Consider the following 26721-nt stretch of genomic DNA (forward strand, 5'->3'; position numbering starts at 1 on the left):
ATTCTCTCCCCCATCCCACTGGGGTAGGGGGAGTGAGTGAATGGCTGTGTGGTGTTTAGCTGTCTGTTGGGTTAAACAAGAGTCCTTTTGGTGCCCAACGTGGGACACAAAGGGTTGAGATAATGACATATCTGACCAGAGTGTGTTAAAGGCAAATTTGTTATAAGCATTCATAATATTGGTTTAATAGTTGCTGGTCACAATGTTGACCAATTTACTCTCAAAGTTGTCATGCTTGCTCTTAAATTTGTGTTATGTAACACCTTACTTGCTGTATATGTTCCCTGTTGTGCTGTCTATCATCTCTGGGAGCTGGATCAAGGATACCATTTTGCTGCACTGTGTAACACTACTGGTTTATGATGTGGTAAAATTTTTGGTCGTGAGACTAATTTTTGTATTTGTACTTCTGCATTTGCACTCAGTATTGCCCTCATCTCTGTACCTCAGGAGTCACCTTTCGGAAACTATTAATAATTACACTTTTCACCTTTTCTCCTCGGGAACCAAACTATGGGGGAGACAGGGGAGGACACTTTCCTCCGCTCCTTCACCTTCCCTCCCAAGAGGCGGTCACACAGCAGACAGCTAACCACCACAGAGCCATTCGCTCACTCCCCCCCGCTCCCCAGTGGGATGGGGGAGAGAATCGGGAAACTAACCTTCCTTGTTTTGTGATTTCAGGAGGCATAAGAAGGGATAGGAATTATAAAATTGGCTTTATAGTTTCTACATTTCATATAACTTTATGAAGCTGCATTGCCTTATGCACAAATGGTTGAAAATAATAATAATATATGAAACAAAACAACATTAAAATAAATGTATCTTTAAATAAAGAATTGCATAGATAAATGCTGAGCATATTATTTCAGAACTAGAATAAAATTCATAACATTCACACTTCTTATTGATTTCTGGCTATTTATCTTATTTAACGTAGGTGACTGTCTTTGTTATTTTATAAACAGATCAGGATTCTGTATATGGGCTGGGGATACTACACAAAAATGAGATTTTAGAATTAAATTTTACATCACTTGTTGGGAGAGGGAGAGGACTGAAGGATCACAGGTAAATCAAAATTGTCATTCCAGCCATGTCCAAACCAAATCTGATGCCTATGCAAGGGTCTTTGTGCTGATTCAGGATGATTAAACAAAAAACACAGTAAATCTGGCCCTGGCATAAATATTAAAGACTAACAAATGTGTGTAGGGAATAGACATCCTGACTCCATCTCATTTCTTTGCACAGCTGACACTCTGTTAACAGGTTTGGCTGAAGCCAGTTCTGTGTGTCATCTCCATGGGCTGCTGGCATTGCAAAAGGTCTCCTTCTCCACTCTCAGGAACACGAGTTCAAAGTGACAGAAAGGTGCCAAGAGTTTGGAATAGCCTAAGATTTTATATTTACTTTGCAAAAGTGCAAGAGGTCTTGGAAAATGTGAAATCTCAGTGGTTTCAAGAATAGCATGATCCAGCTGCAGTCACCCACACCTTCTGGTGGTAGCACAGGCTGTAAGAGAGCCAGTCAATCCTAAACAACATGAACATTCATGGATTATTTTATCAAACTTTCATATTTCTTTCAAAACAGATTGTTAAAATAGTAAGCTTCCTTCTGTTTGTAAGAATTAATGTTAGCTGTCTGTTTCCATGTCAGTCGGTGGCTCAATGGAGGTGTGTATTTTGGAAATAAGCTCCTTGACCCCATAATTTAGGCTTATTCTGCAGGAGACCCAGAGCAGAATACAATACCTGAAGTAACAGAAAATAGAAGTGGTTGTGTTCAAAACTGAGGCAGATCACCAAATAAGGGTAAATGTGGACAGAACCTCTGAGAAGATAAAAGGAAGAAAGCTAAGAAGTTCCAGGACAGTGGCTAGGAGCAGTTTGGGAGGGGGTATGATAGAGGAATTGCTTGTAGTTTGGCAGTAAAGGAGGCTGGGATGATATCCCATGGCCAGCATTTCCTGCTATGGCTCTGTTTGTATTACTTTTAGTCCACTTTCACTTTCTTCTTTCTGCCTAGTCTATATAGGAGAAGGAACTACAAACCCATAAATTTTCTACAGCACTCAATCTAGTTTAAAAAAAGTGAGAACATGGTATACCCACCTACCCTAAGGGTTTGGTTTTTTTCCTTGACTCCCTATACAGACAAAAAAAACCAAAACTGGGGCGTTGCCTATTCTGCTATGGAGCTGCCTGCCTGCTCTCTGGGCACCACAACAGTGCTTCAAAAGATGCAGTGCTTCATTGGTGAGAAACTACATTAGACCCCTCACTTAGGATAACATTAAAAAAGAAATTTTACTTTGTAATTATTTTTTGACACTTAAGAATTATCTATATTATTCCATTGTCCCTTTTTTTTTTTTTTTTTTAATTCATTCATTTAACTAACTGCCTGTTTCCAAGCACAATCCTCAACTATTAAGCCAGAGCTCTACTTGTGGTGATTCTGTTTTGATCAATTTAGCTGTATTTTGATTCTGTGGTCATGGATTCAGTGATTACAATAAGCTGGATGTCTAGAAATTTATGTCTAATCTTGTCTTAGGCCTTTTTCTGATTAAAAATATCCCACCGCTACCACCATTATAAATACAGCTAATAAAAGGTTTTTACTTCTGAATCCTGCTGTGCTACACAAGAAAAGTCAAAGTTTTTTCCGTGGTTTCAGCAAGGAGTTGCCATGTACACAAGTTTCATCAGTGAAAATCACAGTCCTCATTTTTATGAATCACTTTTATTAAACTCATTCTAATTCCCATAGCTATGAAGAAATAAATTGTCTTTAGACTGTTGGTCAGCTAAAGTATTTGCAAGGATTCTCTGCAATAGAAATAGCACTCCCCAAAGTTTGTGGTACTGGTAAAACATTTGCAGTCATACTTTTCGTAATTAAAATGAGCTATTTCACCTTAATTAAGTCTGAAATGTTCCACCAGCTGAATTAACAGGAAACTTTATGAAACGAGCTTCTGAACTCCTCAGTCTGTTTTGAATAATACAGCAAATGCTTTTCCATTCCCTTACCATCAGGTAACAGAAACGCGGACTGGTCCTCTTGGCTGCAGTAACTATGACAACCTAGATTCTGTCAGCTCTGTTCTGGTTCAGAGTCCTGAAAATAAGATTCAGTTGCAAGGTATGTAGGTGCAATTTCATTAATTTGTTTTGGAACAGATGACATTTATCACACTATTTGTTTTTCTTTCTTCCGGCTCATAAAAGGTCATTTTCCTAATTTTTTTTTTTCTGTGTGCAATAAGTACATTCTAGACAAAGTCAAGGAAATGTCAGTAACTCATGTTGCCTTTGAAATGGAAAAAATTTCTGTACACATCAGAAAATAATTTGAATAATGCTGTTAACTTTTTACAGCCCTATTTAGCAACCACTTGCACACCTTTTAAACAGCCTGAATTCACATAGATTCCACCAAGCAGGGAATGACATTTAGTGTACTCAGCCGGCTTTGCACATACTGAATAGTAGCTTATACCTCATGCAGTCGTCCCACTGAAATGAATGGAGTCACCAGAGGAATAGGATATAGATTTTCAAAAACTTTAAATAATGAAGAGTCCAAAGGCTCCTCTTGGGAATTTTAAGAAAACCTGGAAGATTAGGCATCTCACTGATTAGAAAAATAATAGTAATTATATATTTAAAAAAAAAAGAAAAAGAAAAAAAGAGAGAGAAAGGAAAAGGAAAAGGAAAAGGAAAAGGAAAAGGAAAAGGAAAAGGAAAAGGAAAAGGAAAAGGAAAAGGAAAAGGAAAAGGAAAAGGAAAAGGAAAAGGAAAAGGAAAAAGAAAAGAGGCATCATTTCTAATTCATTTTTTGTTAATTCCAGTAAATGCATTTCCCAACCTGCATATTAGGTACATAAACATTTTTGAAAAACCAGCCTCTAGGGTATTAGGCCCTTAAGAATTGCTTTTTTCAGTTACACATGTAGCATGAACAACTTATTATTATTACTATGAAAACAGACTAAATTCTTTTTAATTTGTGTACTTGTGTATACCTCTGCATATATACGACAGAAGAATACAGTTCTTAATTTGCAGTTACAAATAGTTACCTGCAGTTACAGGTAGCTATACAATTATTTCCAGTTTTAAAAATTTTAATTTTAAAAAATTTCCAAATCAGTTGGACATATAGTGTGAAGTTGTTGCTGATTATTAAAAATGGCTGTCAGGGAAAGATAATCTTCTTGTTAAAAACATCCATGTGGGTTTTTTTCCCTTTTCTTTCTCTCTCCCCAGAATAGGTTAAAAGCCATAAAATCATACAATGATTTCAGAGACAGTATATATTTTTGAAGAAAAGAACTTTTCATTTCCACTGGGATGCAATGAAATGTCTCCAGAAATAATTTGTGATTTTTAATGGTCTCCAGCATATGCATGAAGTTTGTTAGTTAAAATATGGAAAATAATCTTTACATCCCTCAGACAGTGGTTTGACTCATGCCATTGGATTGTCATTATGAGAAATATGTTATCAGAACTGAGTGAACTATTTCATATTTATCATGGAAGAATTGAACAAGAATCAAGTTTGCTTACAGTTAGTTAAAATGTTTCTATATGAAATACTCATTCCCATCATTGGGATCATATAAAAAATTACCAAAATTTTCAGATGAGGAAGTCTAAATTTCTGGTCACAAATATTCTGAACTTTTGATTCACCTGTTCTGTGGTTCTGATACGTCAAAGTGACATGCTTTTGCAAGGCCTTTGCATGCAATGGCAGGGTAAAGTGTGAAAACACTTTGCAAAGGGATTTGCAACATAGCAGGAGTTTTGTGAAACACCATGGGAGCTAGGCTTTGCACCCTTTCTCCATGCTAAACCTTTAGTAGATTTAAGAATGTATTTTCTTTCTCAAGGTTTTATAGCCCTACCCATCACATCCAATTGACTGTCACTTAGCAATTAAATACCAATCTTATAAGAAATGAAATATCAGCTGAATTTTTTTTTTTCTAAAATTTCCTCCAACCTTATTTTTCCCATTCTTCTTAGTTTGTCTCTACAGAATCATGACGAGATAACTAGAGTTATTTAGACAAGCTATATCTTGTTGTGTCAAAGGCAACATTGAAAACAAGTCCAATACAGAATGGAAATGTTTACCTTCACACCTCTTTTTCTGATTATACTGTCTCTTTACTCTGTCTTTCAGGGCTTCTTTCTCTTCATCAGCACTCTCAAAATTTGCATTAGCTGCTGGTACCAAGATTATAATTCAGCTGCATGCCTCCCTACTGCAAAGCTCTTACTGCTGAGGCTGTTCATTCAGAAATTCTTTACAAGCAGAAGTTGATGTAATCTTTTCTTTCTGTTTTTGACAATCCCCCTGGAAAGAAATTATACCAGTAAATGCTCTATCTGATGAACACAGGTTACTAGTTAATGGAATGGATGTTCCATACTGAGAGGGAAATGTGAGGAATATATCTGAAATTAATTCTTAAGAGAGGAAATATATGACATAGTGCAAATGCTAGACAGATGTGTAAATTGTCCTAAAAAAGCCATATAGTTTCCTTTTTCATAATTTTTTTGTGTGTTTGTTTGTTACATAGGTTGGGGAAGCTGTTTGGCTTGAGCATTCCTTTGCATTTAATAACATAATACTTACTCTATTTCCTTCAGGTCTTCAGGTCATCCTGCCTGAGTATCTGCAAGAACATTTTGTCCAGGCAGCTCTGAGCTATATTGCCTGCAATTCAGAAGGGGAGTTCATCTGCAAGGACAATGACTGCTGGTGTCAGTGTGGTCCCAAATTCCCAGAGTGCAACTGTCCCTACATGGATATTCAAGCCATGGAAGAAAATCTGCTCCGCATAAGTGAGACTTGGAATGCATACAACAGTGAATTTGAAGAATCTGGTGAGATGTTTTATAAAATTTTTGTCTGTTTGGCTGTATCTCACAAAAAGTATTTATACAACAGACTCCATCTGAAATCTGCAGAATGGTTTGTACACCTAAAGGTGAACATACTTAAATGCATTCTGGATCTGAGTCTTAATTATTATAACATTCTGATAGGAAGTGTTGTCCTCACCTCGTGATGATCAGCGATCTATGTAATTACATTAGGATTTAGGCAGCTGTGTTTGAGTATGCTGTACTTTATGGAGTCCAGGGCTGTGAGGACCCGGTCCCTATTGGAGCAAGAAGTGTACTGGAGGAGGCAGAAAGCAGAACAAATGAGGAACAAAGTCAGGTTATACACAAGTTTCTCCTGTACTTCCCCTTTATCCTATCCCTCCAGTGATACCATGAAGCTGACATGGAGAGCGTAATCAACCCTTGATTTACCAAGTAGTTAATAGTTCATCCCATCATTGTTGGCAACTTGCTTCTTCATATGATTTCTGTTTAAACTGGACCTATCCATGTTGTCTCTACATGTTTGTGCCACATTGGTTTTCTTTAAAACATTGAGGTTTGTTTCATACATCATTTCACCTGTCCTTATCATCAGAACTTCTAGTCCCATAGAGAATGGGAACCACAGGTAAAATCAGCTTCTGAACAACTGCTTTCACAACTCACTCACTCAGTGATATCAGTAACAGCTGTCTAGCCAGATGGTGGGAAAAGCAAGGACAGCTCAGCAAATCTGGGAAAAATCACCAAGAAAAAAAAAAGAAATGAGGGAGGTAAGGAAGAAGCAGAAAAAAGCAAAAATCACAGTTTTTAATGAGTTGTGTTGGAGAAAGAGAACAAGTGAGTAAAAAAGAGAGGGAAAAAGACTATTCAGTGGTCATGGGAAGAGTATGGGAGAGAAGAAGAAATATCAGTACAATACTTAACTGTGAACAGTACGTTGTATATATTCATTTTTTATATTTGTTTTATTGTTAAAGACTGATTTCTCAATTCAGGGTTGAGAATTTCAAAAGACCCTATATCAGTTAAAATTTCAGTTGTTGTAACTTTTGGTGAGACCTGATGCCTAAATCTGAGTCTGTTTGAAGATCTCAGGCCCTTTTCCCAGCCCTGGTCTCACTTTTAACATAAAGATACCAGAACTTACAATATTTCTCCTTGGAGGATCACAGACTTCTCTGATTATAAAAGCATGAATTTATGTTTTGTTTTTATGTACATAAAAATGCGTTTTTCCAATGACTATTCTGACACCTTTAAGCATTTATGGAGTCATTATATCATTTACTACTTTGCAAACTAGGACAAGTGTATTGACTCTACAGAAGGGCACAGTTTTGTTTACCATATTTTGTCCTATTTGAATGGGATGTGATACTATTCAGTGCCTGAAGAATGTCATTTGATGACACCTATTTAACAGCAATTTTAGTTAAGGTGAAAGAGCACACATATCTGAATCTGTGGAGGATTCTTATAGCAAGCTGTATAGGGGTATCACATTACTTATGAGTTTGAATAATTGTCAGCTACATGTATAGTCCTATATTCAAGATTAAGACATGAATGTCAGGGGAAAAATGGTTAAGAGTTAAATTCTGTGCTTTTAAAAAAGTCTCTTTAGCTATGCTGTGTGAATCACTAAAATGGCAACTTCACATACATCTGTCAATTGGGTAATTGTTAGTAGGTGTGGTTACTAAAAAGTGTGAAATATAGATTATTAACATCATTAAGACATATGCCACACCCACTTGAATTATTTTTTTAGCCCTTGGATTATTTAAATCATTTTTAGTCTAATAAATATACAAAACATGACTTCCACATCTCATAGTAAGCTTAGAAAATCTCTGCTTTCAATTTATAAACTGTTTTGCATAAAGATGTTCATGGAAAGATAAGATAGGTAACCTTGTATGTGTATGGATCTGAAAAAAAGTTGGCATGTGAAATTTTGATAGATAGCTTAGTCATTGCCCATTCAACCTCCCTATATAAATCATATATTACCACCTGAACAGCTCTTCCAGTACTGTTACACATGGTGTGTAAGCATTTCTAACCACAGTGATTACTGAGACATATTCTGAAAAATTTAGAGCTTGTGCAATATTTAAACTATGAAAAACACTATTAACAAATATCAGCATGATCTGATTTATGTTAATAGCATGTTCAGAGAACAAAAGTGCCCTTTATTAAACAAAACTAATGTTTTAAATAGATATTTTATAACTTTGATGTGGGATATAAATCCTTCAGTCTTTGTCTAAATCAGTGTAAGTCAGCTTTTGAGATAAGAGTACGCTGTTTTACTCTAATCAATTTATAATAAAAATAAATCAGCTAGAAAAGAGTAGGGTAAAAGAAGGCCAGATTATTTAGTAATTTGGAGTCTGAGTAGACAAGGGACAGGATAATCCAGAGCACTAGCTACTGGCTCATGTAGTCTACTACTAACTGCAGATGAATGAATGAATGAATTCCATTCTTTGACACTATGAACTCCAGATTCAAGTAAAGTTAAATACAAGTGTATTAATTTTCTAACTTTTCTGCCTTCCAAGCCCTTTCTTACCTTACATATAACAAAACGGTCCTCTGAATCCAGAAACAAATTTTGTCCCCTAGTACAGACCTGTAAAACTTTCTGGGTTCACCTGGGGTCATGCACATTATCTGTGGACAGAATTTAGCCTAAAGAAGAAGAAGTAAATATTCTATTTAAGATGGTTTGTTTACTGTTGGTGTTATCTTTTCTTCTGTCTGTTCAAGATAAAACAACTTAGGAGGAATAGATTTTTTTAAAGAAAAAAATGGCAGGTCTTCAGTGCCTAAATCCCATTTGAAATCAATGGGTAGCTAAATTTAGTTTGTGTCTTTGACACTTTCCATCTGAATTTCCAGAAATAAAGAAAATAAAAAATAAAAAAGCAACAGGACTGTTTTCTCTACAGCCTACTGCTGTCTTCCAAATTAGGCATTTACATTATTGTTTTACTTTTTAAATCATGAGTTGCAAAAGAAAAATGTGTGTACCTAGTTAAAAGTCAAAGGTCCTGAACACTACAATTACAACTGCAAAAAGGTAATAATTTAGTATGACTGCTCTGTGCATACATGTTCAACTGCAACAAGTAATCATGTTAGATGAATGTAATGTTGGGTGAAATGAAAGCATGTACCACATCAGGAACCTCACAGAGTTCAACAAGGAGAATTCCAAAGGCCTGCACCTGGGGAGTCCTGCACCAGGCACCAGGACATGCTGGGGGCCACCCAGCTGGAAAGCAGCTTGGCAGAAAAGGACCTGGGGGTTGGGGTTGGACACCAGGTTGACCATGAGCCAGCAATGTGCCCTTGCAGCAAAGAAGGCTGATGGTATCCTGGGCTACATTAGGAGGAGTATTGCCAGCAGGTTGAGTGAGAGGATCCATCCCTTCTCCTCAGCACTGGTGAGGCCACACCTGGTGTACTGTCCAGGTCTGGGCTCCTCAGTACAAGAGAGACATGGACATATTGGAGAGAGTCCTCAAAGGTGTTGAAGGGTCTGGAGCATCTCTCGTATGAGGAAAGGCCGAGAGAACTGGGACTCTTCAGCCTGGAAAAGAGAAGGCTCAAGGGGGATCTTACCAATGTAGATAAATACCTGAAGGGAGGGTGTGAAGAAGATGGAGCCAGGCTCATTTCAGTGGTGCCTAGTGACAGGACCAGAGGCAGTGGGCCCAAACTGAAACACAGGAGGCTTCATCTGAACATCAGGAAACACTTTTTCACTGTGAGGGTAACTAAGCACTGGCACAGGTTGCCCAGGGAGATTGTGGAGTCTCCTTCCTTGGAGATATTCAAGAACATCTGGACACAATCCTAGACAACTGGATCTGGGTGGCCCTGCTTGTGCAGGGGTTTGGACCAGAGGTCCTTTCCCACCTCAACCATTCTGTTACTCTGTGATCAAAGAATTTTCCTGGTTTTCACATAGGAGGACTCTGGTCTGTAATTTGAGTTTACTGGTAGTGACAATTTTATTTTGAGCAACTGTGATTATTATAGATTAGATGATCAAAAATATTCTAGTTCAGAATGTGTCATTCATCGTTATGTGCAGATTTCATCTCACTCAGTCTCTTCTGGCACCATTTAACTACGCAAATTTCATTTTAGAGGACATGAAGCAGTATGTTATTTATCTCTCAGTAAATTCGAATGCCTTTTTCATCTCTCTAGCTGCTCTCCAGCAATACATACTTGATCACTACTAGCTCAATGAGCTTCATATAACCTCTTAATATCACGGTATGTACTAAGTTCTCAAAGAAATTGCAAGAGCTGCTTTAGATCGTTCACTCTGAACCATCTGCTTATTCTTTATCATATCTTGCGGTTTCCAGACTCAGCTTCTACCCTTGCAAATGAGCAGCTGTTTCCTTATCAAAAATCCATACTAAAGCTGTTCAAACTTTATTAACAAATTTCATTAGTTTTTTGAGGCCTTTGGCTGAATTAATGTGTAAGCAAATTTCTCTCCGGGAACATCATTCCAAGAAGCTGTGTTCTTATCACCTAAAACATGGCCTAAAAATATAACCTCTAGTGGAATCAAGCAGTGTTTCATTTACCCTTTCTTAATATGCATGAAACTAGCCTTTCACAGGAATTTATAGCCTAAAAGGACAACTAGATAATCTAGTTGTCCTGTTGTTATCACAAGCCACTAAGTTTCACTGAGATTCCAGAATATGGAATACACCTACATTAGTTAGATTAAAGCACTGCAATCTTCACTAGTATGCCTGTAGCCTGCCCCACCTTTTCAATGTGTTGCTCTTTTAATATTGCCAATTTTCCTGTACCCCTTCTGCCCCTAATACTAGGACCATGTACTTGTCCAAGCTCCTCCTCCTACCTCATCCTCTCAGTAAACTTTATCTTTCCATTTCAGGAAAAAGCTTTGACCTAAGCACTCAAATGCTAATTAGTTTCACACAGTAAAGAGTGTCAAAAGATTCCTTGAAAAAATTCTCCAATTTTTGAAGTATGGAGGATTTTCACAGCTTATGGTTACAGCAGTGTTGAAGATGGTGTTAGTGAGTATGTTGTCTTGTCACACATCACTGATTTTGGAAGTTTTTGGGACTCTCTTGGCAAGACTTAATGTACAAAGAAGCAAATTATAATATGCAACTCTGTCAACGACCGACTGGCAATTTAGCATTTTACAGAGATTATTACACATTGCTCTAAAACACATGAAAGGCATGAAGACCCATAAAAACATCCACAGGCTCTGGATTCTGACAGCAAAGATAAGAATATGATCGTGCATTGTCTGTACCATAATCCTGGTGTGGTTGGCTGCTGAGTGCCTTTGGAAATCTGGCCACTTCATTTAAACAATTTAAATGACAGCAATTTTCTTTTAAGGTGGTCTGCTCAGTGACATCTAAAAGAAATTTGTAGCAGTCCATGTTGCAACTTAATTTCATTTTTCTAAATTAAAAAGGCTATTAAAATAAATAAGGACATGTATAATAGGGTTGCTCAAACAATAGAAGATGGCAAAAGTGCATTTTCATAATTTCTTTTTTTATCACTAGCATTTATCAGATCTCCTGGAAACATGAAAGTAAAAACTTCCATCCAGGCATTTATTTTCACATAGCTCACATGCAATGGCAAGCTTGCTGCCTTGTATTTACATATTTCCCAAGTGCTGAGCAGTTGATTTTTTTTTTTCCCCTTGAAGGCAACAAAATCTCTTTTGGAATATTTCCTTGAAAGGCATGGGATGAGGAGATGTGCAACAAATATTGCGAGGTTTAATTTCAAAGTAGCTTTGAAATTGAAAACTTATTCTTTCAAATATTTAGTTTAAATACAAAATACTATGGAAGGAAATAGCACGCCTACAACAAATGAGAAAAAAATTTACTGTCAGAGTTGGGCTTAAATATGATTCAGTGAAGCACTGAAATATGTGCTTATTTTAATAATTTGTGGTCCACTAACTTTATAGATTTGACTTGTGTGCTTAAATGTTCAGCACCAGCTTAAATAGATCAGAGCCAGAGCCATCTAGGACCTTAAAGAACTTGGCCCACTGAACACAAAAACTGTTTATGCTACAAGACATGTGACTTCACAGGTGTAATTAAACATCAAAAGTCATCCTGTAAATATTTTGAAATGTATCCTTGTACAGCTTTAAAAGACACACTTCTCAAAATGTGGAGTTTGGTTTTTTCAATCACTTCTGTATCTGCTTAATAGAGATATTTCAAAAGGTAAATTTCAGTATTGTAGAAAGTGCAAGTGGTATAAGTACAGCCAAAGTAAATTGATATTAACTTTCATATTAATATTTGCTGAAACTGTTTTTCACTGTGCATCCGTCCTCCATCATTGCTTTGATTGCAAAGTACTAGCTGAACTGAATTGCTGTTGCAAGCCATTTCTTCTTAAATCCCTGGATTCACTGGATTTGGACTTCATATCTAATGTATTTTATAATTCCCTAATAACTCCAGGATGTCTTGCTATTGAGCATTGGTTACCCTTTACATGTACTGACTTAAAATCATCTGAAAACATCCACAGTTTTGAAAAGTTCACTTTAAAATTATATCTGAACCCTCAGTTAATGTATAGCACTACATAGAAGTTACCAAAGTTTTCTTGTTTGCATCAGCATAGGTTGCTTTTGGGACTTTAGAGTCCTGCTTCCTCAGTTCAATTCTATTTTTCCATTTTTTTATAATGATTGAATTAATGATGTTCCCAAAATCCCTTGTATAAAATAATTGGATTTAAGGGTTGAAGAAAACAGGTCTAATAGAGGAGATGATAAGCTTATTACTGAATTAAATGTCAGTAATACTGAAGATGAGGAAGTTCAGGCAACCCACCCTTTTTTGGGGGGTAACATTTGCATCTTATATAATTAATTTTATGTAAAATCTACAGAAAGTAATAGGAGAGATCATCTCTACCATTCTATAATCTTCAGTAAGATTTAGAGAATTATCCATTTAATAGTGTCACGAATTTATGTCTCCATCTTCAAAATTGCAAAATGTCATAGTAGTGGAAAACCACCATATTTTGATGATACACTTTCAGAACTGTCTCCCTTCTCCTTCAGTTCATATTTTCCTATATGAAATATGAGCATACTGTAAAATGCCATCTTTGAAACAAGAAAGGCTCTTTCCACTAAGCACATCTACTTCCCAGATCTGTAAATCTGTTTTATTAAAACCAAGCACAACAGAAGCCCAAAGCTGGTCTTGGAAAAAGTGAAGAATTGGTGTTCTCTTACTCTTTAAGTTAATCTAAACCTTAATGAATTGAAACTCATATGGAAACTTGGCCAATATTTTTACTCTTGAATATTACTAAAAGCTAGAATGTGTTTCAATTCACACTTTTCATTTTGGGATTGGTGGTGGTCTTGCTGTATAGACATCTGAGTCATGACTTCTCAAAAGATTGACTAACAATTTGTAGTCACATTACATGTCTCTATAAAATAGCACTGTGTGCTGACTCCAGGCTTCAAAACTGTTCTACTGTTTCTTGTGAAAGATGAAGATCCCTATTCTCACAGTGAAGGTGGTTTCCAATATCCAGGCTGCAAACCATGGTAAAATACAGTAAAATCAAGACTGGAAATTACAATTGGCACTGACGTGGAAGTGCAGATGCTCAGGGGAAAATTCTTTACACCTTCTGCTAGCCTTATGAATTTGCTACAGATGGGCAGCATTGCCTTTATGATTAATGAGGCTGTAAAGAAGCTGTAAAGGAGGAACTCTAAGATTGTTCCAAAGTCAGAGACCGGGTATGACAGTCATACAGTCAATCAATACATACATCCATAGCGAGTGATCATATTTGATCCCAAAATGTACGCAAATCTCTTAACATGTCTCAGGAAAGAGAATTTTACAGTCATTATTCTTCCATGTAGAGACTTTTAGAGGCTGAGCACATAGTAATACATCTGTTGAGTTTTTTTCTTTCAGTCGTTTTGAGTAACAATTAAAAAATAGCAGATGTAACCAAAATAATCAGACTTACTTAATTTGCTAAAAAAAATTTATGCTTAAATAATGCAGACACAAAACTAGTCACTTAAACAAAATGTAAAGTTAAATCTATAGCTTAGATTTAAATAGATTAAAGTTAAAATAAAAATAAATTAAATAATGTAAATAAATGTAAATAGATTGTCCAGTGCTGAAGACAGAAATCTTAGATGTCTGGTTGACAGAATGAATTATGATGAAAGCCAATGACAAATCCAAATCTTCAAGATTAAATGTGAATCACAGCATAAAGACACAGGAAACCTGGGGGAAAGAAGTTTGCATCATCAGATAAGTACTAGCTTTTTCATCATTTCATATACTGTTGCCAGCTGAAGTTCTGAAATCATCTTAATTATGCAATTTATTAATAATTATGAAATATTAATATCTCCCAGCAGTGCATTAAGGAATGCAACCAGTGTCTCTCATGCGGTTCATATTCTTTTAATTATGAAATATATTAATATCTCCCAGCAGTGCATTAAGGAATGCAACCAGTGTCTCTCATGCGGTTCATTCTTTCTCCTCCTCTTCATCAGACAAACATTTTAAAATATCACTGTGATTATGTGTCAGGTTCTTTCTGATGGATGGCTCCAGCAAAACTACAGTAAGTCTGCATTTAGTCTGTGATGTTTAACCTTAACAATCCCTCTATTTAGTCAGAAAAAAAATAATATAACTTTGTTTGACATCCCAATAATTCACAGATTTTTGCTATTCCTCTGGCGTGAATTCTTTCTAAAAACTGCTTTGCAAAAGTGGGCACCATGGGATTCCTTTTTATTGCCTCTCACTATCTTCAAATCAAAGTCACCTAGCTGACAAGTAAAAAGGTAATTTTTCCCAGCTGCCAAACCTGCAGATTGACTACATCATGCAGACATCAACCCGGGTTCTAACCTTCTCCCTTTTTACCAGCAGTAATGACAACCCTAAGATCTAAACAATAACTCCTGTGTAAACTACAGTGATGTTGTTTTAAAAATGTTTAGACTGTTTTTTAATCACTAGGTAAAAATTATCTTGGTGTTTGTAGGGTTCCCTATGATCCTTCTAGTACAGGAGAAAAAAAAAAAGAAAAAAAAAAAAGAAACTGCATTCTAAGATAGATATTTTAAAACATAGTTAATGTACCAAATGTCTCATTTACACCTGTTCCAAATTACTAAAAGTGAATAAAAAGGCAGAAGGTAACTGCAGGTTTAATTTGGAAATGTCAGTTTAAACATAGATGTTGCTATATGTACACTCTGATCAGAAGAAACTTCTTGCAATTATAATGGAAGAAAAGTGCCCAGACTGACTTTCAGACTCTATGTTGAGATTCCAAGTCTTAAATAACATTGCAAGATGATTAGGTTTGATTTGGCATCACAGACAGACTGTAAATTAGAGTCCTGCACTGTCATTTGCAGTGAAGACAGTTTCCACTAGAAGTTCTCTCTTACCACAGTCCAGTGACATATTACTGCTTTTCCAATTACAGTGTTTCAATTCAAATGCATGTAGCATAAGCTTAAAAATGAAATCTAGAACTAAAACTGAATACTGGAGGATATCTTCAATTTATAAAATCAACAAATTTAACCTTGCTTCTCTAATAAGCTTTGTTTTCATTGATTCAGAAGGATGAGAGAATGTACCTGTCAAAGGGCCCTTGCGAGCTCATTGTACACGGTACACACAAGACGTGATTGCACAGGTCATTCAGATAGCACAGTCTGTCTCTCTGTTGACCAGAATAGACCGATTACGATGCAAAGTGAGTCTCATTTGAAATCTTAATTGAAAGACTCCTTGTGAAAAGTCTGAACAGACTCACTGGCAGTTGAAGGTGCTTTTTAATCACTGAGAATGAAGTCTTCAATCAATATGGTTCAAACTATTTGCCCCTGAGCAGTAGAGCAGTGGTTTTCTTTAAAACGGTGCTTACAGCTTCAGGCTCAAGGCCAAGAAAACTTAGCCCCCTGAGTTCTTAATATAATTATTGTTTTCTTTATTATCTTGCAAGGGTGTTAATTTGCATCCCAGTAATTAACTTCCCTATGTGGTTGACAGGAAGTTTAATCAATAGCATGAACAGGTACACCAACTGTCATTCCCTCTGTGACCAATACTCCCCTCCCCACCCCTCCCACCCCTGTGGAAGTGTCACTGTTTTAATAAAATTAACAGGTGGGATGTGCATAATTTCTTCAGAGAGTCAGTGTCTAAATTGTTCATCTCCTACTCCAAAAATGAAGGTACATCCAATCAGGTCCTGTCAATATAATTGCCTCTGTTCCAAAACTAAAAACATATATGACTCCTGCTAAAGCAGCACCTGGCAAATCAACTTATTAAAGTTTTACATGGCGTTGCATTCTCAGACACTTTAAACGTTGTGATGACATTGTAATAAAAGAAGGAGCAGAAGGCTTGATCTAATATAATTCTGCTTATGTCCACCATGTACAGGACATAATATAATTCCCTTCAAAGCTAGTGACAAAAAGCCTCATTCTTGGTGGAATTCCAATCTGCCTTGGCAGCTTTGGACTTTCTTAAGAGGGATGTCATTCCGTGGCCTCCCTTTTCTTATAGGGCAGTGTTGTCTGTTCTGATTCATAGCTTCTTAAATCTTTTGTAAGAGCTTAACACTGGTTATTTACTTCAATGTGTTTTCCAAGAACACTTTTCGATTTCACTCATTCTCTTCCCTGAATTATCCTTCTGTCATGCATTACACGTTTATTTACCTTACCAAGTTTTCAAACTGCAGGAGTTACCAGCATGACCAAGAACAAGTAAGATAACTTTTGGGGTGACAGAGGTTATGTCTAAATCTACACATAAGAATTATGTCCTATGCATTATGTGCATTTATAGTGCTGTAGAAAGACAATAATAGCTAGCACTAGATAGAAATTGGAACATCCATGCTGCAGGAATACTTGTAAACCACGTTGAAATGATCAGAGTGTTTACAAAAAAATCCAGAATAACCCATAGATAAATTTCTGAGAAATTTTTCTTAAAAGCTTACAATGAATTCCAAGGGACATTCATTTGAAGGGTAGTGATACAAACATTTTTAAGAGAGTAATGAACCAAAATTACACTTTAAAGAAAAACTGACAGGATGAAGGGAATGTCCTTCAAACTTTGGGATTTACACAGACAGCTGTTAGAGTGAGGCTTTTGGTTTCTGAAAAGTGAACTTGCTGTCAAGGTCATATTTAGATTGAGAATAAGAAACAAGTCACTTCTTGATTATAGGAAATGTGAGTCCTTTCAGCTTGCAGCAGAGTCTAGGGAAGGTTATTATCTCCTGCCTAGTAAAACTTCAGAATTAATCCATAATTTGTGGGATGATATTCTATCTTTACTACCAATTTTGACTCTGCAACTTTTTCCTCTTTGTCTGGGCACCAAGAGAGTCACAAGGCTTGTGAGGGGAGTATCTGTGGTTTCCTGTTCCTATAACAGGTTGACATTACTTGCATTAACTATATATATATTAAAAATGTACATATATATATACATGCCTATATATATAAACATATGTAACATATATGTAAAATCAGTTGTATTGTAACATTTGCATAAGGTTCCTCAGAAAATATATGTTAATGAAGGATCAGATGATCTCTGTTCCCCACCAATTCCACCTTCACCTATGCTGATGCTTAGCCCTCTTCTTTCCTCCTTGCAAAGCCTAGGGTTTAGAGGAGCTATCTCTGCAGCATTCCTCACTTCAAAAAAGAAAGCCAACAGAAAAAATCCCACAAACCTACTCCACTGCAAGAATCAAAAATTTTCTTCCCCTGAGGCTTACAAAGCAGCTAGATTGTACCAGTTCAAATAGCCTGTCCAATATTAATTGTTGAGCTTCTCTCCTCCTTCATATGCAGTCCATATCTTCCAGAGCACATACATTTCCTTCCTTCTCTTTGTCCTTCAGAAAGTCTAGAGGAGAGTTCATTTGCTTTGGAGAAGCAAATGCTTTAATTATAGGGAGAGATGAATGATTTAGCCTAGATGTGGGGTGGGGAAGGAAAATTCAGCTTTACTATCTTTTCTGTGAAGAAATAAGGTTATTTCAAACTGCAGTCTTATGCTTCTTTGAATTGGATTATTTTCAAACATATATTTCTTGGCACACAGCTGCTACTTCTTTGACAAATTAAGTAATGCATCATGAACAACTAAAATTCATTGCAACATAAAAACAAGTCTACGTTCATTTTAGTACTTTGTTTTCTCCAGGCTTTTGAATCATAGTGGGATATTTAAAAAAACATATATCTTTTGTAAATCTCTTTAATAATATCTACACAATATTGAGGCAGCATTTTATTGAACAGCAACCGTATCTAACCATTTGAAATGCAGGTCTTACTGCTTTTTATTCTCTCAGACTACCAGCTTTGTGGTTTGAGGTTTCAATTTACAGCTGACACTGGTATTTGACTTGCTATCATATTTATTGCCCTGATTACAATTAAAAACATTGTTATGGGAAAGGAACCATGGTCATATTGTTAGAGTAGAAGGTTTTTCACATACAGTACAGTTATGTAAAAAGTGTGATAGTTATGTAAAAAGTGTGATAAACTGTTGGGGATTATGACATCTTTCCTCCCAGAACTCTTGCTCCTCACACTAATTGAAGCTACCATGGAGGACTCCAGGGAGGATGCAGTTGCTTGGAGCCATAAGCAAATTTATTATTTGTAATACATGGCAACAATTAAATTTGGGGTCTATTGTGCTAACTGCCCCATAAAGATATAATAAGACAGGCTCTTCTCTGAAGAACTTGCTGCCTAAACAGAAAAGACAGTTGAAGTGTAGCAGAGATAAGGATTTATTTACAAAATATTACAAAATTTTGAGGTAGCTGTTTTGAAAAAAAAACACAGAATATTACAACATTTTGAGGTAGCTGTTTTGAAAAAAAAACAGGAATAATCTTTCAATAATTGCAAAATTATGCTTTTTTTGACAGAATACAGTAAAGTGCTTTGACCTTAATTTTGAAATGATTATTCATTTTGTCATTTCTTGCTTTATAACTTTCATGTTATAATATGAAGTTAAAGGTTGACATAAAAATGTAAATTTTCTGTTCTGTCAAGGTGAAGTATTTTGACTGATTCAAAGTAAAGTAAAAAAAGAAAACCTTGCAATGTTCTTTTTAGAGGATTTCAGAGAAATTAGAAGCATTTGGAGAATTTCAGAGAATTTCAAAAGATTTAGGTTGCATTCTAATTTTGGAATGCTAAAAATCCTTTCACAAAATGGATTTTCTATGCTGTGCACAGTTCCACTTAAGAGCCTTCTTTGTTGTGAAATGAATAGTTTTAGCAGCTTTCCTTAGCTTTTGTGTGAAATTAATTGGTAGTCTTCTTTCCAGCTTCTAACCTATAACAAAAATAAACCAATATTTATATTAAATAGTAGGCTTATTTACAGCATCAGCAGATAAGGTCAACACTGAAACGGGCACAGAGTTTAAGCAAATTGGCAGAGCAGGGTTGGATGGCTTGCTTTGCCTGCTCTGTGTCATTTTTTCTGTAGGTAAATAGATTGCTGGAGTTAGTAGAGATATTTCCTTAGTGTTTTTCAATGAAAGCTTTTGGTCTGAATATTTCTTGTTGTCTCTGACTGTTGCTCATTTTCCTTATGCAATATTATCTGCTTATTTTGGCTTGCTTTTAGAATGAATTATGCCAAAGGAAGGCTGGAGTCATATTAAAACCAGGTGTAGACAAATGATTAGCATAGACAAGGAAACAGGTTATTTGGAAAAAAAGGCCACACCCCAACTGAACTAAAACTGCAGCTGAAATTTCTCATTTAATGTAAAGTTCCAAGTTCCTCAAGTAGTTTTTCCTCTGACAGGCAGGAATCTGGAAAGGCATTATTACAAGCACTTGCCTTTGGAACATCATCTCATGAATCACTCCTCAGAGAGGGAATAGTATTCCCTCTGCAAAGCACTGGGGAAGATGAAAAAAAGAGATAGGATCTTCACAGAGACCCTGCAGAGCCAGGCATCTGAACCCTTAGCTGTAACATGATGGGCAGCCGGAGTTTGTACTCCATCAAGTGGCAAATGCAGACTGTCAAGGTGGGGGAACAGGAGGCTAGTGACTTCTGGCACTAGGAAGACGGCTCCTTTTCCACCTGTAGATCTGTGACTGCAGAATAAGTTCAGTGTCCTGGGGAGCCATCAGAGTCAGCCAAGCTTGACCCACATGTAAGCACTAAAATGCAGTGGGTAACAGCATTAGAAGATGGAGGTCCCCTTTTGCCGACCTGACCTGCTCTCTGGGGAGGTTTTCTAGGGACTTTGACCTGGGAAGTTGAGGCTAGACTGCTGGAGCTCATTTGGCTCATCGTAGACTATTATCCCTTGCTGCTCATCCATGTGAACACCAACAATACTGCCAGAGGAGAGCTGGAGTGTGTCAAGAGTGACTACATGGCTCGGGCCCATGTGGTGTCTTCTTGGTCCTACTAAGAAAAGGGAAAAAATCTTTCTCAGGAATACATAGTGCAGGGTGATAGTAACAAGAGTAATGATAAAACAGGGCAAATGGAAATCCACCTCAAATATGCCTACTCAAATGCACTCAACATGTGAAATGAGTAGAATGAACCAGAGCTCTGCATGAGGGCACAGAGGAACAACATTGTTACAATAGCAGAGACAGCATGGGACAGCTTGCCTGACTGCGATACTGTGAAGGATGGATACAAGTTCAGCAGGAAAGACAGGCAGGGATGAAGAGAAGGGTAGTTGCCCTCTATGTTAATGAGTAGCTCGATGTATGGAGCTCTGCTATGGGATGGACAACAGGGATGAGAGCTTGTGGGTCAGGGTGAGAGGAGAGGCCAGCAAGGGTGACATTTCAGTGGGTGTGTGTTACAGACCACCCGGTCAATATGAGGAACTGGATGAAGCCTTCCTTAAGCAACTCAAGGATATGTCTGGATCACAGACCCTGTTTCTCGTGGGGAACTTTAACCTCCCTGACATCTGCTGAAAAGATGACACTGTGGGACATAAGCAGTCAAGGAAGTTTTTGGAGGGTGTCAGGAATAACCTCTTGATACAGATACTGGATGGATCAACAGGAGTGACACAGAGCTGGACTGGCTATTCCCTAACAAGGAAGTGCTGTTTGAGGATAGGATAATCAATGGCAACCTTGGCTGTAGAGGACATGAAATAGTGGTGTTGAGGATCTGGAAAGGAGTGGGTAAGGAGAGCAACCGAATATAGATCTGGGCTTCACAAAAGCAGTCTTCACCTACTTCTGGGAACTGGTAGGTGGTATTCCCTCTGAGGCAGCTCTGAAGACAAAGGAGCTCTGGAAATCTGGCCAGGTTTTAAGGACAACATCCTCCAAGCATAAGAACTGTCCATCCTGACACTCAGGAAAATATGTAGATATACTGGGGAACCAGCTTTGCTAAGTGGGGAACTCAGAGTTCCAAAGCAAAAAGGCAACATACAGGAGGTGCAAACAGGGACAAGCTACCAAGGAAAAATTCAGAAACATTGCCCAGACAGTTAGAGGTGGTGATAGGAAAACCTAGAACCAATGCTTACAAGGGATGTCAAGAGCAACAAAAAAAGCTTCTATAGTTGCCTTCATGGTAAAAGATTGAACAAGGAAATGTGAGCCTGCTGCTGAACAGGTTGAGTGATTTAGTGATTTATTTATTTCAGCATAAACAGATAAAGCAGAGGTACTCAATGCCTTCTTTGCCCTCAGTCTTCACCAACAAATATCCCAGGTCCTTGAGCTTAGTAAGGGGATTCAAGGGGATGAAGAGCTACCAGCAGTGAGTAATGGTGGAATCAAGGGTTATTTGAGAGAACTTGACTCATGGTAGTCCATGGGATTCAACAGACTGTATCTGTGGGTTTTAGGAGAGCTGGATGATATCCCTGTGTCGTGGTTTAACCTCAGCCGGCAACTAAGCACCACACAGCCGCTCGCTCACTCCCCCCCACTGGGATGGGGGAGAGAATTGGAAGGGTAAAAATGAGAAAACTTGTGGGTTGAGATAAAGACAGTTTAATAGGTAAAGCAAAAGCCGCGCACGCAAGCAAAGCAAAACAAGGAATTCATTCACTACTTCCCATCGGTAGGCAGGTGTTCAGCCATCTCCAGGAAAGCAGGGCTCCATCACACGTAACGGTTACTTGGGAAGATAAACGCCATCACTCCAAACGTCCCCCTCTTCCTTCTTCTTCCCCCAGCTTTATATACTGACCATGATGTCACATGGTATGGAATATCAATGTCCTGCCAAAACCAGGACACCCTGTAAGGCCTCTCTCTCTGTTAGTTTTGAAAGATCATGGAGACTGGGAATATCCCTGATGACTGGAGAAAGGCAAATATTATGCCAATCATCAAAAAAGTCTGAAAGGATGATCCAGGGAACTACTGATTGATCAGCTTCACTTTGGTCCCTGGGAAAATCATGGATTGAGTCCTCTTGGACCACATTTCTGGAGATGTATTTGGTTTATGTGGCAAGGTTTTGGTAGTGGGGGTGCTGCAGGGTTGGCCTGTTTTGAGAAGACACCAAGTGCTGCCCCTGTGTCAGACAGAGCCAGTGCCAGCCGGTGCCAAAACAGACCAACCACTGCCCAAAGCTGAGCTTATCAGTGACACTGGTGGTGTCTCTGTGATAGCATATTTAAGAAAGGGTAAAAAACAGCAGCTGTGAGACAGAGGAGGGAGAAAATGTGAGAGAAACAGCCCTGCAGACACCAAGATTGGTGAAGAAGGAGATTCACCTGCAGCCTGTGGAGAAGACCATGGTGAAGCAGGTTGTCCCCCTGCAGCCCACTGAGGATCACAGTGGAGCAGATATCCACACTACAGCCCATGGAGGACCGCACTCCACAGCACGTGGAGATGCACTGAAGAAAATTGCAGCCCATGGAGAGAAACCCATGCAGGAGCAGGTTTTCTGGTAGGACCTGTGGCCTGTGGGGGACCCATGCTAGAGCAGTGTTTTCTTGAAGGACTGTACCCTGTGGATAGGACCCATGCTGGAGCAGTTCATGAAGGACTGTATCCTCTGGGAGGGACCCCATGCTGCAGTAAAGGAACAGCATGAAGAGGAAAGAGTGGCAAAGATGAAGTCTTATGAACTGACTGCAATCCCCATTCTTCATCCCCCTGCACTGTTCCTGGGGGAGAGGACGTAGAAGAGTTGGGAATGTAAGGAGTGAAGTTGAGCCTTGGAAGAAGAAAGGGCTGGGGGGAAGGTGTTTTTAGTTTTGTCTTTTTTTCTCACTATCCTACTCTACTTTTAATTGGCAATAAATTAATCTTCCCCAAGTTGAGTCAGTTTTGCCCATGTTGGTAATTGGTGATATCCCTGTCCTTATTTCAACCCATGAGCTTTTTCATCTTATTTTCTCACCCTGTCCTGTTGAGGAGGGGGAGTGAGAGAGAAGCTGGGTGGGCATCTGGCAGCCAGCCAAGGTTAAGCTAGCACAAAGAACATGAGGGAGAAGATGGTGACTGGGTAAATCATGTCTGACTCACCTCATTCTCTCTATGATAAAATGCTGTTATGGATGAGTGGAGAGCAATGGATGTCATTTACCTCAGTTTTAGCAAGACTCTAGACATGGAATCTGGCCATGTAACAGGATTTTTACCCCTCTGTTTGTCCTTCCATCCAGACCACTGTATTTTAACATGAATACCAGAATATTGTGGGAGACAGAGTGTAAGGTTACTGGGTCACATATCCTACCTGAAGACCAGTGGCAGGTGGAATACAGCAAGGGTCTATCCCAGGACTTGCTCTGTTTACCTTCTTTAGCAATGACCTGGAGAAGGCATTGAAGTGCACTCTCATCAAGTTTGCAGACGATACCAGTTTAAGAGAGGGGGATGGGAACCAGGTGATATGCTCAAAACCAGAGCTGCCATCCAGGGGGACGTGGACAGGCTGGTGGAATGGGACAACAGGAACCTGATGAAGTTCAACAAGGACAAATGCAAAGCTCTGCCCTAGGTAGGCAAAGCCCCAGCAGCAATCCAGGCTGGACCTGCTTGGCCAGGAGCAGCTCTGCAGGAAATTTCCTGGGGCCTGTTGGCAACGAGTGGAGAGGAGCATGTAGTGGCCTGATAGCATGAAGGGCAGTGGCATCCTGGGTGGTACAAACAGGAGCATGGCCAGGAGATCAAGGAGGGGATTAGCCTCAGTACTTGTTAGACCACATTCAGATACTGCATCCAGTTTTGGACTCCACAGTACAGGAAAGGCATTGGCAAACTGGAGCGTGGTCAGTGATGTCCCCAGAGTGGTTGGGGCTGGAGCACCCGCCCTGGGAGGAAAAGCCATGGGAGGAGGGCTTGGTCAGCCTTGAGCATGGAGGCTTCAGGGGACTCAAAGCAGACACCTTGTCTGCAGGGACAGGATCAAGAAGACAGAGCCAGGCTCTGTATGGTGAGAAGCAACCGACATAAACTGAAACAAGATAGGTTCAGACTGGAGATATGGAGAAACTTTTTCTCCATGAGGGCAACTGAGTCTTGGCTACCCAGAGAGGTTGTGCTGTCTCCACCCACAGTTTCCAAGACTCGAGTAGACCAAACCCCAAGCAACCTTGATCTGATGTCAGAGATGATCTACTTGGAGCAAGAGGTTGGACTAGAGACTGCCTAAGGTCACATCGAGCCTGAATTGACATCTGATCCTATAATTATGTTTTAAGAAGGGAGACGGCTTCCCAAAACAGTAGTGGTCTATAAAGAGTAGTGATCATTTGCAAGTAATTCTCATTATAAGAATGAGAAAAGATGAAATGCAATGTAGAACATGAATTCACTTCAGATAATTTTGAAATTGTATGAAAAGCTCTCATTGGGACTAGCATATCAGACTACATAATTTTTTGTTCAGACATATAGTATCACACCCTTACTTGTTAAAGACTAGCTGATTTTTGACAATTTGTCTTAAGCCCATTGTAACATTTTGTTAGAGCCAAAACAGAAAAGTTTTTACATGAGGTATTATACACTTCTAGACTGTAATGGTGAAATTTTAATACTTTTAAAGCAAGTTAAGGAGCTTGATAGAAAAAGAGGATGTACGTACAAATGACAGATGCATAGATTTTACAGGCAATGCCGAAGTGTCACAAATGCTGTTAATCAAACTAATGAACATACACCATTTTATTCACTACAGAGTTTGTCAAAGATTTTTTATTGTTATTCTTAGATAAATAAGGGAGAAAAGTGTTTCATTAAAGCATCATTTAGAGAAATGAAATAACAGCCCATTTCAATTGCTGTCTAATGGTAGATTTTAACATGATAATATGATGTAAAAAAGTTTTTTCTCCTACAAACATACTTTTACTGAGCTTGGAAATGTTGAGTTAAATGGAAAAACTGCTACAGTCCAAATTCTTATTCATTTTAGAAAATACATAGAATATATATGAGCCTATTGTCAGTAGTATGTTTCAGTCAATAAAGGATTCTTAAACTGGCCAGGCAAAATACTTTTTCAGTTACTGTCAGGTTGCTTTTGCTCAGAAAATATCATTGCTTTTTCCATATTTGAATATTGGTAAAAAAAATAAAATTAAGTTTAGGTTAGACTATGTAATCCACAATTAGAATTATATATTTACTGAAACAGTATGTTGTAATTTCCAATATTAAAGGTTTTGATGTCATAAGGTTAAACTATTTCATTTTAGGTAAAAGGGCTCATCAGAATATGACATTAAATTAAATGACAGAATAAAACTTGATGGAAAGTCAGCTCCCCAGAAACAGTAATTTCTAGAGACTGAGAGAAGATGACCGAAATTTCATTTAGTTTACTGTGTTGTGAAACAACTTCTTTCTTAACATATCACCAAATGCAGGTTATTTTCAAACTGTGTTTTGCTTTAGATTCTCCTAAACTGCATATAGATTGTCCCATCACTTAATTTCTTCACATGTACACATATGCTGTCATTCATTTCAGTCATAATACAGAACTAACAGAAAAAAAAAAAAAAGAACTATGTGTACTTTTTTTTCTTTGTTAGAAATCCATGTCAAATTTGAATTTTCCTATTTACCAGGGGACTCAGGAGTTTTGATCTTCCATAAAGTACATTACTGAGACCTCCCTAGACACAAGCTATGGCTTAAAAGAGCTATTGTTTTATCCTCCTGCTCATGTTATCCTGTCTGCAGAAGCTGAGATTGTTCTCTGCCTTTACACAGAGTGTGTCTTGGGCTGTGAGGAGGACATTGCTCTGATTCTAACACCCATACACTAGAAATAATTTCTGTTACATTGATCGGGGAAAGAGTGGCTATATAACTTAAAAGAAAATTTTAAGAATGACAGTTTGAAACCTCAGTCACGGGTTTGCTCTGTTTAATATAAAGAAAATAGGAGAAGAAAATGCAGTGACATTATGCGGCATGTTAATATTGCCAGCATTACATTGCACAGTCAGATGTTAGCCTGTGTTACTGTTATTAACCCGGTGTTCTGAATTCCCAAGCTCGTCCAAGTCCTGCCTGACTAACCTAGTGGCCTTCTATGATGCAGTGACTACATCAGTGGACATGGGAAGGGCTACAGATGTTGTCTATCTGGACCTCTGTAAGGCCTTTGACATGGTCCCCCACAACATCCTTCTCTCTAAA

General features: G+C 38.0%; 1 protein-coding gene across 2 annotated transcripts in view; it reads left to right on the top strand.

Moving 5' to 3' along the window:
* Positions 1-26721, top strand: part of LOC103895474 (BMP/retinoic acid-inducible neural-specific protein 3) — a 229412-nt gene that overhangs the window by 152114 nt on the left and 50577 nt on the right. For both annotated transcript variants that reach the window (XM_009275062.1, XM_019470950.1), the window contains 2 exons: positions 3051-3156; positions 5682-5918. In XM_009275062.1, coding sequence (XP_009273337.1) covers positions 3051-3156; positions 5682-5918 — 343 coding nt within the window. The remainder of the gene's footprint in view (positions 1-3050; positions 3157-5681; positions 5919-26721) is intronic.

The sequence above is a fragment of the Aptenodytes forsteri genome, unplaced genomic scaffold, assembly GCF_000699145.1.
Source record: "Aptenodytes forsteri isolate BGI_AS27 unplaced genomic scaffold, ASM69914v1 Scaffold58, whole genome shotgun sequence".
NCBI classification, from domain to species: Eukaryota; Metazoa; Chordata; class Aves; order Sphenisciformes; family Spheniscidae; genus Aptenodytes; species Aptenodytes forsteri.